Source organism: Malaclemys terrapin, chromosome 14 (assembly GCF_027887155.1).
Source record: "Malaclemys terrapin pileata isolate rMalTer1 chromosome 14, rMalTer1.hap1, whole genome shotgun sequence".
Lineage (NCBI taxonomy): Eukaryota > Metazoa > Chordata > Testudines > Emydidae > Malaclemys > Malaclemys terrapin.
The window spans coordinates 17,568,198-17,584,570 of record NC_071518.1 but is presented as its reverse complement, the minus strand read 5'-3'; the positions used below and the strand labels follow the sequence as shown (position 1 = coordinate 17,584,570).

The 16,373-nt window shown below is 39.1% G+C and overlaps 1 protein-coding gene across 3 annotated transcripts in view; it reads right to left on the bottom strand.

Moving 5' to 3' along the window:
• CDH5 (cadherin 5) overlaps nucleotides 1-16,373 on the bottom strand; it is a 51,427-nt gene that overhangs the window by 19,411 nt on the left and 15,643 nt on the right. Inside the window, exons 1-2 of one of the 3 annotated variants that reach the window (XM_054048777.1) lie at nucleotides 15,958-15,978; nucleotides 4,244-4,445 (exon numbers count right to left, since the gene is read on the bottom strand). In XM_054048777.1, the coding sequence (XP_053904752.1) occupies nucleotides 4,244-4,432 (189 nt within the window). In that variant the 5' untranslated portion in view covers nucleotides 4,433-4,445; nucleotides 15,958-15,978. Of the gene's footprint in view, nucleotides 1-4,243; nucleotides 4,446-10,664; nucleotides 10,686-15,957; nucleotides 15,979-16,373 lie in introns of those variants that run through there. The other 2 variants (XM_054048778.1, XM_054048776.1) reach the window with 2 other exon arrangements.

Sequence of the window (16,373 nt, the reverse complement as noted above, 5' to 3'; positions counted from 1 at the left end):
TTTTTGTGGCTTCCTGATCCTGGGGCTGCTGAGGAGTGACTTAGAACTCCTGAGATGCAACTGAGGGCAGCTTGAATTGTGCTGGCTGACAGTGATCCCCAGAGGTCATTCTGGCAGCCAAGGCTTCTCAGGTTGTCAGGATGCCCCAGCACATCCTGCACCAGGGGCCATACTGGTGTGGCCCAGAGCCTTTACACCAGCTCTGCACCATCTATATATTTCCTTACTGAAGAGAGATGCTTATGATGACTTTAAAACTATTGCGATTTAAAAAAAACCAACCCCTTCAATAAGTAGATTCTATGCAGGTATTTGTATCTTTCAACACGTTCCTTAGAAGTTAATTTTATAATTGGGTTTGTGGGAAGAAAGTTCTCTTCACTGAAGGGCTTAGGCCTAGGGTGCTATGATTTTGATATTAAAGCCTAGCTAAAGCGGGGGAGAGATTGTAAATTTTGGTGGTTCTAGCACTTTAACTTTTCATTAGTTGTTACTTTTCTCACTGGCAGAATCTGCCCAGATAGATCATGGTCTGATTAGTGGAAAAAGCTTGTTAGATTGGCTAGTCCATCCCCACAGGAACTAATGCCGGATTGTTCCCAATAGCAGTCATATTTTAAATGCGTCAGAAAAATTAGGTTTTTTTCATATTGCTGTGGGTGTTTTCTAGCTCCCAGGCAGATGCCTGAATATTATTTCTTCATGGGATAAGTGCTTTTCCACTGAGGTTTTTTGCTTTGGATCCACCCTTTCCCCTTGTAATGCTCCAAGGAAGTGCCCTCTCTTGATATGTTTGCAAGTGACTGATAAGACAGTCTCACAGGATTTTGGCTAGCATTCCTACTACAACTGAGCTGCAAAGACTAGAAGATTTTCTGCTTTACTGTATGAATTCTTTTCTTCTTATACTTGGTGATGTAAATAATTTGCCTATTTCCCATCCCACTGTTGTCCTATTAGTACATGGAAAAAACTCCCACCACATATTAAAGATAGGAGCATATGCTGTGTCTTCTCTCTCAATCTCTATTTTACTGATTCAATGTAAAGCACAGGGACTTCCAAAATTGCCTTTGTTAAAACCGTGGGGATGAACCTACAGAGAAAGCATCCTGGGTCATAAAAAAATAAAATAAAACTATATGAGCATATTCCTGTTGCTGTCACTCAATTCTACATGCCTGCTGCTGTGGCCTTTATTTAAAGACTTATCAAGTGTTCAATTCTGCCAATCCAATGCATTGCATGCAGACTTTGCAAAAGTAATCAAAAGCATTCCATTGCTGGAAGACTACAGAGCACCATCCAAAGTGAATTATTCTCTTATTTAGGACAGTACCAGGAATAGAAGTGTTCTCCTCAATCTCCTATTGAATTGGTCTGAAATGAAGCAGAAATGCCCTGTGTTAGCTGAGAATACCCTGTGGCCTCTTTCGTCTCTCGCTCTCTGCCAGTAAACAGCGCTGATCCACAAAAGTCTGTTTCATTTTACCAAAGCAGGTTGACAGATGCTGATTGTTGTACTTGGGAAGAAAACGTACAGCTGCATTTATCAGAAAAGTGTCAAACTTGTTCAGATTGAAAGACTACATTTGAAGAACTTTGCCACGGTGATGTGCAGTTAATCATAGGATTTTATGAGCAATGCCCTATAGAAAATGAGTTTGCAAGTAGGTCAATGCTCATTTTTTTTTTAAACAATTAATTTTTTACTAAATTGTGAAAAAAACTGAGGACTACAACATTTCCAAATACAGCCCCCCTGTTTCAGTCTAATCTGAGAACTACAGGCTTTCTTTTAAAAGAAACAGAACCAAACAAGTCAATACCATAACTGCATCTAAGGCGGTATTATCAACTCAGTGAGTGCTGGTATAACTCTTCTGCCCTTTAAAGTCCATGGTAAACTTTTACATTAAGTCTAATGAGAGTTGGCAATGGCCTAAAATTCTACTCTTTGTGTATACCTAAAGGGAACGTTTCAAATGATGTTCACTCTTGCAGTATATAGCAGGTATGTCAGGTTTAGCTGCCAAATTTTCATGATTCTAGTTTGATGGCTCGATGAATAAAAGAATAAAACAAAACACAAAAATTGACAACCTGTTTGAGATTAGCCATGAACACAGCATGCCTGGAGAATGGCTGACAGGTTAGAATTGTATCCCTTTAGTATATTTAATTCATCTAGTGTTCATGAGACATTTTATATGTCATGGTGACTGATTTTTCTTATTACAGAAACTTGAAGTCAACACTGTTGTTTAATTAGAATATGCAAATTTGCCATGCACACAGAAGTAAGTTGATTGAGTGCTGATAATGACACTAGTCTAAATACAGTATAACTTAGGCAGTCTGCAGATATAAGTGGTAGGACTTAAACTCTTCTGAGACTATTAGAAGCTGAAGATCTGATAATATATTTTTGGAAAGGTAGTTTTCCACTGGATTTGCAGTAAAGTTGTAGATCTGACCTGTGACTTTGAAATTAAGACCTATTAATGAAATCCATAAAGCAATAAGCAGAAAGAACTCTCTTCAGATTTGCTACAATTGTATTTTGGGCCCAATACAACACAGATTGAAATCAATGGAAAGACTCCTATTGATTTCACTGAGCTTTGAATCAGATGCTTGGGGAGGGTAAAATCTATTAATAAACTCATTAACTTCTGAATTCTGATTTATTTACACTGACTATATCCATTCCTTACCTATGTTGCTCTATTAGCTGTTTATAATTCATGTGTGCACAAATAACAAATCATCAAATTAAATAAGCACACAACACAAGAGTTTTGTTTTTGCTTCAAATATACTCTGCGCATCTTGACTTTTGGCATAATTAAAAAAAAGATGTGCACAAATAAAGCATCTCATTCAAATTACTCTTCATTTTTTAATTTGCACAGATTGGTATCTACAGTTAATAATGAAATGCAGATGCATGAAGCTACAATTACACATATTAAGCATATCGGAGCTTTCTTGTCAATTTAAAAATGAAGCACAAGTTCAATAATGTCATATGTGATTTTTAGGGGGCAACCGTGGAGTAATTAGAATATGCACTTCTGCTGCACAATGAACAGATTAAATCTATTTTCAGTAAAACTGGATTCTCAATATAGACATGTTGCTTGTTGGTGGATCAACTGTTGTCTCAAAATGCTCTGTAGGATAATTTGTTTCGTGACTGCCACATAAATCTATCAGACTTGCAGATTATAGGGTGTTTTAGCAGAATTGACTTCGGAGAGTCAGAGTAGGGGGTAAATAAGATTAGCATAGTTTGTTACTTAAATTTAAATGAGTGATTTTTGTGTGTGTGAGAGAGAGAGAGAGAGTGTGTGCGCGTGAGTGAGAGAATTTATTAAATAGTCTTGTAAAACTATCCATGCTTATGGCAGGCATTTTCAACTAACTCTACAATTCCCAAGGCAGGCTGTAAATTGGGTTCCTAACTCTCATTAAATAACCAGATACTAAGGTATAGTCACTGGGGGATGAGAAGTAGTGACGTATCCAGAGAGAGAGACTGACATGCTAAACTACCTAATCATTTCTCTATTGTCTATAGAATTATACAGTTTCTCTGGTAATCAAGTTTTGTCTCTGATACTGAACCACCCACAACCACTTCCTCATGCTCACTTTCCCTCTAAAAGGAGACCAGCAGTCAGAATTTATGAATATTGTAACAAAAGCACAAGTTCACTTCTCAATACATTTATTTAGAACCTAGAAACATGAGCTAGATCCAGCTGGAGTAAACTGGTGTAGCTGCACTGAAGTTAATAGAGCTGGGCCAATTTACACCAGCAGAAGATATGGCCCTTAAAAGACAGAATTCTGGCCTGTGCTTCAGGAAGAAGATAAACTGAGATGCGGGAAAATGGTAGTGTAATATTAGTGCAACTAATTTACCATTCATCCCATTACACCTGTATGCCACCAAAATACTCCCCAGTTGCACAGATGCCCAACCAATCTATAAAACCCATTTGTATTTTACAAATAAAGTAGATTTTCTTTTTGTAATATTATTCTTGGTTTGCTATAAGTCTTCAAATTGTTACCATTCCCCCTATCCTGTAGTTTGGGATTAAAACCACATTACAATTCTTTCTTCGATCACACCTACAATGTCAAAAAGTAACGCTGTTCATCATGCTCTTGCATGGTATTAATTCACCCTAGTTAGTAACTGCTGACTGATTGCTAATACATTGTTAATTACCTTCCCAACATGATGTGGTAATGGTGAATTAATCTCTTCCATGATATGCATTTGATTCCAGATCCATTCTCTCTTAAATCGTTTATGACTGTTATTGCTTGGTGAAAGATTTAGTTTTGTCTTGACATCTTCTGTGTAAACAGAGGCTGGAGCCAAGATCAGGGAGAAAAGGAGAATAAGCTTTTTCATCTTCTTTTGCAACCTAGAAAACATTGTAAAATATGAACAGTAGGGAATATAGAACAGAGATTTCTTCAACAATGGTAAATCGCTGCTAGAGAGGGCCAAACTCATGAAGGCTCAGAATTGGCTCTGGCTCAGCTCAACATCCAAGCCAATAAACTACAGAGCCTACATTTGTTGCAACACCAATATAGGTCACAATTAACTCCACTGAAGTTACTGGATTTACCCTACAGTATCAGGCCAATTAATTACAGTACAACTAAAGCTGATCAAAAAATGGAATTTCCATCAGTAGTATATACCTCGATAGCATTCATCACCATGTATTTTTGATAGGTTTCCACACCCCTTTTAAGGCTTATATCCCATCCTCTGTCTGTCCCCGTTTCCATTGGCGTCAAAGTTTGGCGCTGATGGCCATTTTGATTTTTGTTGTTGATTATTTTTTATGTTTGAATAGGGGGTATGTTGCGTGCTTGTGCTTAGATCCATTTGACTGTTTGTTTAGAGAAAAGGGTTGAAAGAATAGAGTGAGAGAGCATAAAGATTAAAAAAAGAAAGAATTGGTAAGGTTTAGAAGAAAAAAGGAAAGAGAGGTTGTTTGGTGAGGTTGAGTAAGGAGAGATGAAGTGGGCCAAGGGAAGTGCTGGCTGCCACTTCCTGCAGCCCCCATTGGCCTGGAATGGTGAACCGTGGCCAGTGGGAGCTGCAATGGACCAAATCTGTGGATGCTGCAGGTGAACAAACCTGGCCCAGCCCACCAGCGGCTTTCCCTGACCCATTCACCTCTATGGGCTGTGCTTCCTTGCCAGACTACATCTCCTGTGATGCATAGAACTTCCCCTTGTGTCTAAGCAGTTGCTCCCATGATGAACTGAGGCAGCTCACGTATATGCAGAGTAATATCAGCTGAACAAAACCAAATGGGAAGTTTTGATTCATGAATGTTGAAACGTTCTTATGAACAGTATCAAAACAATGTTCTAACAGAAATTTAACAAAAACAGCATCTGTGAGTTATTGGATCAGAGATAAGAAGGCTGCTTCTTCGTCTGCTTTTCAACAAATACAAGTGAAAGTTGTATTAATTTTTTTGTAAAGGAATAATCACTTGAAAAGGCAAACCTATATGAAGAAACAGCCCTTTATTTATCACTTTTGCATGTATTGTAATAAAAAATGTATAATGTCTCTTCACGAGAGGCTTTACTGCAAGTGTTGGCCAGGGCCTTCTAGGTGCAGCCATATTTAATCATCAGACCTGTTTAAATAGAAGCTCCTCCTTACTTAGGGGAATATAAACTGGCAGTGGTTTTAAACCTGGGGTGTTTCTGCATACTCTATTTTATTGAAACACACCTATAAAAATGTTAAATGAAGGGATGTGTCTTCAGATAGGCTTGTCTTTTCAAGTGTTTATTCCTTTACAAGACTTAATATAACTTTCACCTCTATTTGTTAAAAAGTGGAGGAAGAAGAAATCTTCTTCTCTCTGATCCGCTGGCTTTCAAAGGCTGTTTTGGCTGAAAAAGCACACTGCTTCAAATCGTCTCATTAAAAAGTAACCAATGTTAGTCTAAAACATAGGGGAAAACTTTTAAAAAATGTTTGTTACTAGGGGCTTATGGTTTTTAAACAAGAGCAATCCCCCCCACCTTTAACTGCCTTATTCTTATCTAAAAACACAGACCCCAAGCATTTTCCCCGCCATGTAGCACTTTTACATAGGGGCTTTAATAAAAGTTAAAACCATAAGCCCCTAGTAACAAATAATTTTTAAAAGTTTCCCCCTATGTTTTAGACTAACATTGGTTCAGGAAAATGAATTCTATGACACTGCTGTAGAACAACATCTGTATAATGTTGTTAATATACAATAACAAGCCTGAGGGGCTGTGAACCTGGGAAGTGGTCTCTTTCTGCAGAAACACTTGGAAGGGTAAGATCTCTCTCTCTGACTCAACCACGTGCTGTCTATATTTGCCGCTTTCTTTTCCCTTTTCTTGCCCTGATCTCTCTTTTAACCTATCTTCATATGTTTCTCTTTTATTTAACTCTTATTAAATGCTCTTTTCTTAACCATCCTTGTATTTAATAGTTTAAATGCTTTACTATTAACCTCCCTTTATACTTTTTACCATGTGCTTACTAAACAGTCTCTGCTTTAGTAAATGCCCTTTTTTTTCCATGTGTGTTCTTTTTAAATCTATTTTTCAATCTTATTTAATATTTTTAAATGCTTTTTTCTTAACCTACCCTTATATTTAATAGTTTAAATCAGGTATTGGCAACCTTTAGCATGCGGTCCATCAGGGAAAGCTGCTGGCGGGCCGGGCTGGTTTGTTTACCTGCAGCATCCACAGGTTCGGCCGATCACAACTCCCAATTGCCACGGTTTGCCGTTCCAGGCCAATGGGCCTCCCTTGGCCCGCACCGCTTCCCACAGCCCCCATTGGTCTGGAACGGCGAACCGTGACAAGTGGGAGCTGCGATCGGCCGAACCTGCGAACGCTGCAGGTGAACAAACTGGCCTGGCCTGTCAGCGGCTTTCCCTGACAGGCCGCGTACCAAAGGTTGCTGATCCCTGGTTTAAATGTTTTTCTTAACCTGCCTTTATATTTTTTACCATGTGCTTACTAAACAGTCTCTGCTTTAGTAAATGTTCTTTTTTCGCCATGTGTGTTCTTTTTAAACCTATTTTTCAATATTATTTAATGTTTTTAAATGCTCTTTTCTTAACCTACCATTATATTTAACATTTTAAATGTTTCTTTCTTAACCAACCTTTATATTTTTACCATGCACTTACTAAACAGTTTCCTTTATGTTTCTCTTTTATTTAACTCTTTTTAAATGCTCCTTTCTTAACCGACCCTGATATTTAATACACCTTTTACATTTATCTCAATTTTTTTTACTCTATAATAACATACCAAACTAGTCCTTTAAAATCATCTCTCCTTACTAAACCTCACCAAAAATCTCTTTTCTTTAATAACTCGCCTCTATTCTTTCAAATTAACCCCAACAAATTTTTAAAGTTCTCTCTTTGTAGTCTTTAATAAAATGCCAAACTAGGCCTTTACTCACGCTCACCAAACAACCTTTCTTTCTTCCTTTTTTCCTCTAAACCTTACCAAAGCTTTCTTTTTTAAATTTTTATGCTCTCTCACTCTATTTCAACCTTTCTCTAAACAAACAAGAAAATGTATCAAATCACAAGCACGCAACATACCCCCATTCAAACATTAAAAAAAAATCTTTTTTTTTTTTTTTAAAAAGGCCGACAGCGCCCAACTTTGACGCCAACGGAAACTGGGACGGAGGGTGGGATATAAGCCCTAAATGGGGCATGGAAACCTGTCAAAAAATACATGATGATGAATGCTATCTAGGTATATAGTACTTTCATCCCATAGGAAATGCTGAAATTTTGACGTTCATTTTCATCCGAATCAGAAAAATATATGAAATATCAAAACTTTTCATGAAAGAAAAAAATGTCTGTTATGAACAGTATCAAAACAATGTTCTAAGAACTTCTCAACATTTATGAATCAAAACTTCCCATTTGGTTTTGTTCAGCTGATATTACTCTGCATCCACCTGAGCTGCCTCAGTTCATCATGGGAGCAACTGCTTAGACACAAGGTGAAGCTCTGTGCACTACAGGCGATGTAGTCTGGCAAGGAAGCACAGCCCATAGGAGTGAATGGGGGTTTGAGGCAATACGACAGTTCAGGCAGATGCGAAGATGAACGTCAACCCAACCTGAAACGAAATGTTCTGACTCGATGAAATGAAATGTTTTGATTTTCCCGACAGTAAATTCTGCTGAAATCAGTATTTTCACATGGAAAATATTGACTTAGACAAAACCCCATCTTTTGAATGAAAAAATATTTCACGTGAAATGTTTCAACCAGCTCTGAGTACAACACAGGAACAAATGAGCCAGCTCAGAGAAATCTTTAGGTATTGCTTCAGTTCCCTGTATTTGGAAAAGTTTAAAACCAAACACTCAGTCCCCTCTGTCTTTTTATTCTTAAATTGTACAAAGTATAGAGTTGATGTTTCTGAAGCTGTTCTCTAGAAAAATATTTAAATCATGTTATTACTAGCTAACTTTAGACCTGACTTTCATATCCGATTGAAAAGTTTATATCATGTAGCAAAGCTGCCAAATTTTCCTTCTGAATTTTCACTTCTACAGTACAAAGGACTGTCAGGGAAAGTTAACATTCAAATAGTTGGAGAACTTGAAATTACATGTAAATTGCTTCCCATTACCTGTTATCAACTGTCAGTAGGTATATCAAAAGAAAAGCAATTATTAGTGATAGAAAAGTAGACACCACACAATTAGCTGAATGTTCTATTAAGCCAATATTTTGGGAGGTAAGGTAGCTAGACGTATTCCAAAGTTACTCTTCAGTATTAGGCAGTTACTATTGTTCTGTAGTGCTGTAGCATGGTTGGAACGACGTGTTTTAGGACCTTTATGTCATAGTGATATGTTTGTTTTTTCCTGTTCCTTTATTCTGCATCTTTGTACATGAGCCACACACACTGCATTCCTCATCCTACGTGAATGTGTAGGAAACTGCTGGGCAAAACGATTGTAGCTTCTCTAACATCAAATGCTCATTGCTAAACTATGTTTAAAGATGCACATCTAGGAAGTAATTGATTTTGTTTGCAATTGAGAAACCTTACACTGCAAAATGTAAAGGATCCTGGGGGGATTTTGATTTTCAAAGTCATGGTGACCACTTAACCGTATCTGTCAACCCTTAATCTGAACTATGGATGGTCAATCTGAAAACAGCTTGTTAATGTCAGTTAGGATTGACTGTAGCTTTGGGAAATACTTGTGAAAAAGACCCCTCCACCCCCATCCTCAGGAAAGAGAACAACAGTCTGAAATCTATCCTTGCACCAGCCTGTTTTCTCCCTAGGAATGAAGGGAATGGTGCTTTTCATCATTCTGTTCCAGCCCTAGTACAGTAATTATCTTGTTGTTCATTGCTGTATTGTAATGGCTAGTTGAGAAGACTGAAACACTACACTGCAAGCTTAAATTGCTATTAACTTCACTAGAACTGACATATTTACAAAGATGCTCTCAGAAAGTGTTATCTTAAGTGGCCAGCATCTTCATTAGAGTACAAGGAGAGGAGAGAAGCTTGTCTTTCACATTATTCCTATCTTACCTAAAGGAGAAGAATTCACTCCTGTTAGTTTGTATTGCTTTTTTACAGGAGAATATCCACAGGCAAGAGAGATGCCTCTGAACCAAAACCACCTGTCCAATGTCAGCCACTGGGAAATTCAGATATGGATCCAAACTTTGAGGCTCTGGCCTGTATGTACCAGAGAACACCTTGCTAAGGATACCTTTCCTTTCAATTAACCTTAGAAATATGCTGTCCAGAGCGGCATAGGTGCTGGAACTAAGGGTACTGTGGGGGCTGCTGCACCCCCTGGCTTGAAGTGGTTTCTATTATATACATGGTTTACAGCAGGGGTAGGCAACCTATGGCACGCATGCCAAAGGCGGCATGCATGCCAAAGGCGGCACACAAGCTGATTTTCAGTGGCACTCACACTGCCCGGTTCCTGGCCGCTGGTCCGGGGCTCTGCATTTTAATTTAATTTTTAAATGAAGCTTCTTAAACATTTTAAAAACCTTATTTACTTTACCTACAACAATAGTTTAAAGAACAGGAGTACTTGTGGCACCTTAGAGACTAACAAATTTATTAGAGCATAAGCTTTCGTGGACTACAGCCCACTTCTTCAGATGCATCCGAAGAAGTGGGCTGTAGTCCACGAAAGCTTATGCTCTAATAAATGTTAGTCTCTAAGGTGCCACAAGTACTCTGTTCTTTTTGCGGATACAGACTAACACGGCTGCTACTCTGAAACAATAGTTTAGTTATATATTATATACTTATAGAAAGAGACCTTCTAAAAATGTTAAAATGTATTACTGGTGTCTGCTCTGCTTCCACACTAGCATGCGAAACCTTAAATTAGAGGGAATCAATGAATACTCAGCACACCACTTCTGAAAGGTTGCCGACCCCTGATTTACAGTTTGGTTCCATGGCTCTCAGTACCCTTACTGTACCAATTGTTCCAGCAACCCTGCAGAGTGGTGGTCTCTTTTCTGAACATCCTAGTCTTTAAAGAGCAGTTGCTAGAGAGAGAATAATTTACAGATAATCAGTACCTTGGCTATGTCAATGTTGTGGTGATCTGTGGGCATGGAAATTGAAGACCTGCATCCAGAGAAGTCTGAGTGGATGGGTTTATCTATTGTATGAGCTCTGGGCCTGCTGCACTGTCCTGATCCTTCTAAAGATTTATCAAGCTGGCACAGAGCTCCCTGCGAGGAAATATGGGGCCTTCACCATTTGGGCCTCATACAATATGTCAATCATTAACACAGAATACATACAAGAAGAAAAAGCAAGGAACATCCCTGGGCCAGAGGGAGTGGGGAATATTGCTGTAGTTTATAGTAATAACCCCAAACATAGTGCAGAGCACAGAAATATTTTTAATAAGTGAATATCCCAAAGCACTGCATTTGATTTAGGGGCCTATGTCACCAACGTGTCAGACTGAACCTCTTAAACGGATATACAGTTTGGTTATAATACAAAATGTTTCACTTCACTCAGCAGATCCCTCTTTCCATGTTCTCCCAAGTTTAAAATGATTTCACTTCTGCTGGCTGCTGGCTAACAGACTCTATGTCCCCAAATGAAATAGTTTTGCTGTCTCTTGACTTGCTTCAGAACTGCAGCTTCGGCTCCTTCCTCTGTAAAACAATTTCTCCAGTTAAGCTAGTATCCGCCCTTTGGTGTATCTTTCAAGTCAAACATATAGTGAAAACAAAACCCCGGGACTCCTTGCAAAAATACTTCCTCTTTTCTTCTTGGCAGCTTTCATCATTTCAATCAGAAGTGTCACTGTCTACTCTGCAGTTCCTTTGTATGGTATAGTTATGAGCGATGCTTGGCGCCATAGCACAGCTGGAGTCTGCAAAGAGATACTCATTCCTGGCTAGTCTGTGAACATCTCCTTCAGCAAAAAATCCTCCCCTTCTGGTGAACCAGTCCCATGGAACTCCTTTCTCTGAAGTTGGGGATGGAACCACTCATGTTCAAGTATAACAGCCCTCGCCTCTGTCCTAGCTTTAGAGATCCTTCAGAAGTAACTGGGTAAGGGCATGAGGATCAAGTTCTGCAGATGTTGGACTCCTGAAGAAAGGCTAGGTAGTGCACTATTTCATTCAACAAACCCCAGAGATAGTAGCAGGAGGGAGGAGTTGTTGAAGCTGAGCAAGGGAAAGTACGCCCCATGCAACATGGTACAGCATGTTGGAGTGACCAGAAGCAAGCAGCTAAAAATGCAGGGCTAGATTATACTCCTGTAAGTAGGGGAGTAAGCCTCCGCAGATGCCCTCTTGCTCAGCCTATCTGTATCCTTAGTGTGGCTCAGGGGTGGAGTGCACTCTGCTCTCCAGATACTTGTGTCAGCAAGAGGGGCAGTGCATAGGGCAGAGGAGTCCATCCAATCCGTCCCCATCCACTGCCAGGAGTAGTTGGCCTGGCTTTGGGGCCTGGTGGGGCCAGGAGAAGCAGGAGTAAGCTGCATCCATGTAAATGTTGCAGTAAATTACTACCTCCTCCTATCATCCTTCCAGAACAAGAGGATAATAAAGGATGAGCTATGACGAGACAGTTCCTTCCTAAGCTGTTCCTTTCATCAGATCTGAGACTACAGGCTCAGGCTAGCTTTTGTCTGACTACTTGTACCAATATCTTAAACCGCATTTATTTTAAGCAAGGACCTTTAAATATGCCCTGAAGAGAGCAGGGGAAAAAATTCACAATTAGTTTATTCAATTAACCGAGCTTCTCTCTCTGCTCATAAATCTTCTTTAAGCAGATCATGATTTTCTCAAATGTATTCATTATTTGAAATTGTGCTGGATAATTTCAGCAAATAATTCTCAGCCTGCAAAGTATAAGTGGAGAGTGATACCAGACACCTCTGTGTTCTTGGGGAACCAGGGTGCAGTATTCAGCCTGACTCATGAAAGACACCCCCCCTCCCCAGCTTCTGCTTAAACCAAAACCCATCAGAGGAAAAAAACTTACAGAGAGCAGTGAAGGGCGTTGGGAGACACACCTAGACCCCTCCAGACAAGGGTGACAAGATTAAGACATCTCCATTAGCATACAGAATGGAGAGCAGAGACAACTCCCCTAGCCTCATCTGCATGAAAGATGGGACAGGAAGACATCTCAATTTACTTACAGAATGGAGAACAGAGAACCACACTGAATTCTGGGACCAAAAAAAGCAGGGAAGCACTGCATCATGGGAATCTCTGCTCCAGAAGCTAATGAACCTATGTCTGCACACACCCAGCTCAGCAATTATCAGACCAATTCTAGTAACGAATCCTTAATTGATATCTAAATACTGAAGCAGCCTAGTTGCATTGTGAGCTCCCTGGAAGAAAACACCACCCATAGCCAAGAGTGATCAGCTCCTATTGTCTAGTCTAAAGAAAACCCTTGAGTCATCATTTTACCTATAAACAAATCTAGTGTTCTCCCTTGAACAATTGTATTTTCTCTACAAAAATCCCTACTCACCCTCTAGTCAGGGTTCTGATGCTTAGATCTAAACTAGGCATCAGTTCCACTGGGACTTCATCTTCTCCTGACTGATTGTGCTGGGGGCTCTGCCTGTCTCCAGCATTCAGGAGCCTGAGCTACCACCATCACCTGGGAACACTGACCAGTTCAAGCCTCATGAAGTGGGTGAGTTTCCCCCCCCCCTTCTCTCTCTCTCTCTCTCTCTCTCTGTTTTCCTTTCTATCTTGGGTATTAACCTTTAATAATGTATGTTATGTTGGTTTAGCCCTCCTTGTGTAGTTATCACTAGTATTCAATAAATAACTGTTATCGTTAACTTGGTTGCTTCTCTCTCTCTTGCTGAACTTTACTCTTTTGTGTTTCCCCCATTAACTCTACAGCAACGCTTCTTTTATCTAAGCTAAAGATCCCTGCAGCTCCCAAAATACTGTGGGGTTTGCTCATCAAGTAGGTTACTGCCAGTACAATTGTGATGTGAGAGTGGGGATAGGGACGAGCTGAATCTGGGACGCATAAGGGTAACAGCTTGAAAGTGCTGCTTGACCCAGTCCATGGAGCCCAGGAGCATATAAGGAGAGTCAGCTTGAAAGTGCTGCTTCATCCAGCCCAGTGAGTCCAGAGACATATAAGGGGTCAGCTTGACAGTGCTGATTGACCCGGTCCGCTCAGACTTGCTCTATTAATGTAGGTGTGGGTGTGTTCATCCGGTTTTGGGGCTGGAGAAACCCAGCCCTAGGGAACCTAGGTCCTGCAGGATAGCTCCATTGGGAGGGGACTTGCAGAAGGGAGAAGTAGAGCTCCATATGAAAACACAAGTGACACAAGCAGTACATTGATAGAATTACAGAATCCCCTTCCCCAGAAGAGTAACCCGAATAAATAAGCATACCCCAAAGTAATGGGCAAATCATGTAACAAGAGTTCACGGAAAGATTTTGATATTCAAGCTGCTTTTGAGATACATGTCACATGGTATGGTTTCTTTTCCTAATTGGAAGAGTATAATTCTTTAGAATCAAGTTTTTGGTGCAAATGCAGGTAAATATTGTACTAATTAGAAATTTGCTTTCTGCAAGTAGTTCTGCAATATTGGCTTTAAAATGTCCTGTTTCAGTGATGGTTGCTTCAGAAAATTTTTGCAGTCCCTGTCCAGCTCTCATCTGTTTTCCTCCCATTCTTTAAAGTTAATATAATCCTTACGTGAAGTTAGTTTAGTCAAAAATAAAAGATGCACATCTAGGCTCTCAAGTGCACTGTTCTATAGCTCTGTCCTGGTTAAACCAGTAAGCCAAATCTAATGTATGGTTGATTAAATAAATGACTAAGCAGTCACAGTTGATACAATTTTTATTGCCCTGGCCAGGGAGGCCGAAATATCTCACTATGATCTTATGCAGAGAATCATTTTGATTTTTTTTTTAGAATGAAGATTCCTTTAAAACAATATCTCTAGCCCAACTGGAAAATAATGATAAATATCCCATGAAAGAAATGTGACTAAAAACAACAGACATGAATCAGACTCGCAACAGAAATTTTCTGATCAGCTCTAGCAGCTCTTAAAAAAGATCTTGTCAATACAAAATTTAAATTGAAGACAACTTTTTTTGGGTCTTTTTTTCCTCAGAGGTTTTTATGGAATTTTCTGGGTTATTGTTGATAAACCGGAAACCAATTTTTTTTTTTTTTGGTTGTTGACAACCTAAAAATGGTAGGTTCCCCCCCGCCCCCAGTTTTTTAATGGGAACCTGAAAGATATTTATAAAAATGGCTGTTCTTTTCCAAAAATTTAGAATTTTAGGTATAAAAAACACAATCAAATATATACCTAAGACTACTTCACCCAGTTTGAGCTCTTGTATGATGAACTGCAGAAAAATTAAACCTTCCCATCACACAAAATATTACTATAAGTTACTGAAGGTGGTAATAGAAATGTTTGCCAGCATTGTAGTAAGAATACTTGAACTACATTGGAACTACCAGATACGTATAGTGCAGGCATTTCATTGATGTAGTGCCCAAGCCCCCGCTCACTGATCTCAATGGAAGGACTCCCATTGACTTGGCATTGGACCTGTAACTATATAGTGGTCAATACATGTAAACTGAAATGTTGCTCAAAAATACTGGACCCGATTTTGCTCTGTTACACCAATGTAAATCCAGAGTAACTACTGAACTCGGTTAAATTATTGGATTTATACCCATGTAACTGAGAGCTGATTCTGACCCGATATCTATCTGTACAGTAATCGTATGTATTTCCATATAGAATCTGCACTAAAAAGTTCTCACTTTGTCATCTAATATTATATCTATGAACTTCGAAGGGTAACAGCTCATGAATAGAATAGCTGGCAATAAATAATACAGCAAGGTAACCACTAAACAACATAAGGTGAATAAATTATCTTTTCCTTTCTAAGGTGAGTGCACATCCTATTTATGTAATGAAGAGACCTTAACTGCAGCACTTAAAGGGATAAAACCCTAGTAAATGAAAACAATCCTAGTAATACTTTGCACTTTGAAAACACCTTTCATTCAGGGACCCCAAAGCACTTTGCAGAAATGAACTAATAAAGCCCCCTCGTGCTCCTGAGCAGTACAGTAGATACATCATGCATTATGTACCTCTTAAAGATTGGGGGATCAAAGCACTTCCAGGTTCAATGACTTGGCAACGTTCTCACAACGGATCAGTATCAGAACTAGCCATAGAATAACAGGCTCTGGTCTCCTAGTCCCTTGATCTAATCATTAGACAACATTTCCTGGTGAAAGACTAACAAATCTAATTAAAAAGAGAGGCAGCACAGTACTATAATAAAAGAGCATTGTTACCTTTACTGTAGCTTCTGTTAGAGAACTATATCTAAAACCGTAAAAATGAGCTACTTCATTTCCTTGGGCTTAACATGTAGCAATAGCTGAGGCAGTACATTTAGTTCAGTGCAAAATGCTAACTGGGTAGTTTTTTAAACTCTAATAACACTTTTTTTTGGTAGGGATCCATGATATCTTATGTGACATGAGAGTCTTGGGACATTCATAACTTTACAAAACCATCATTTTCTGATATTCCAAATGGGATAAACCATTGTTTTTTATATAAAAAAATATTAAAACACTTAACAAATGTTCTAAGCAATATACAGAAGTTAAAGCATTTGTAGGAAGTGACCTGTTTTGGCCTTTCTTTTATGACAATGGTCTGTCACTTTGTGCTTATTAGATTAACGTGCTGATCTCAACGATGA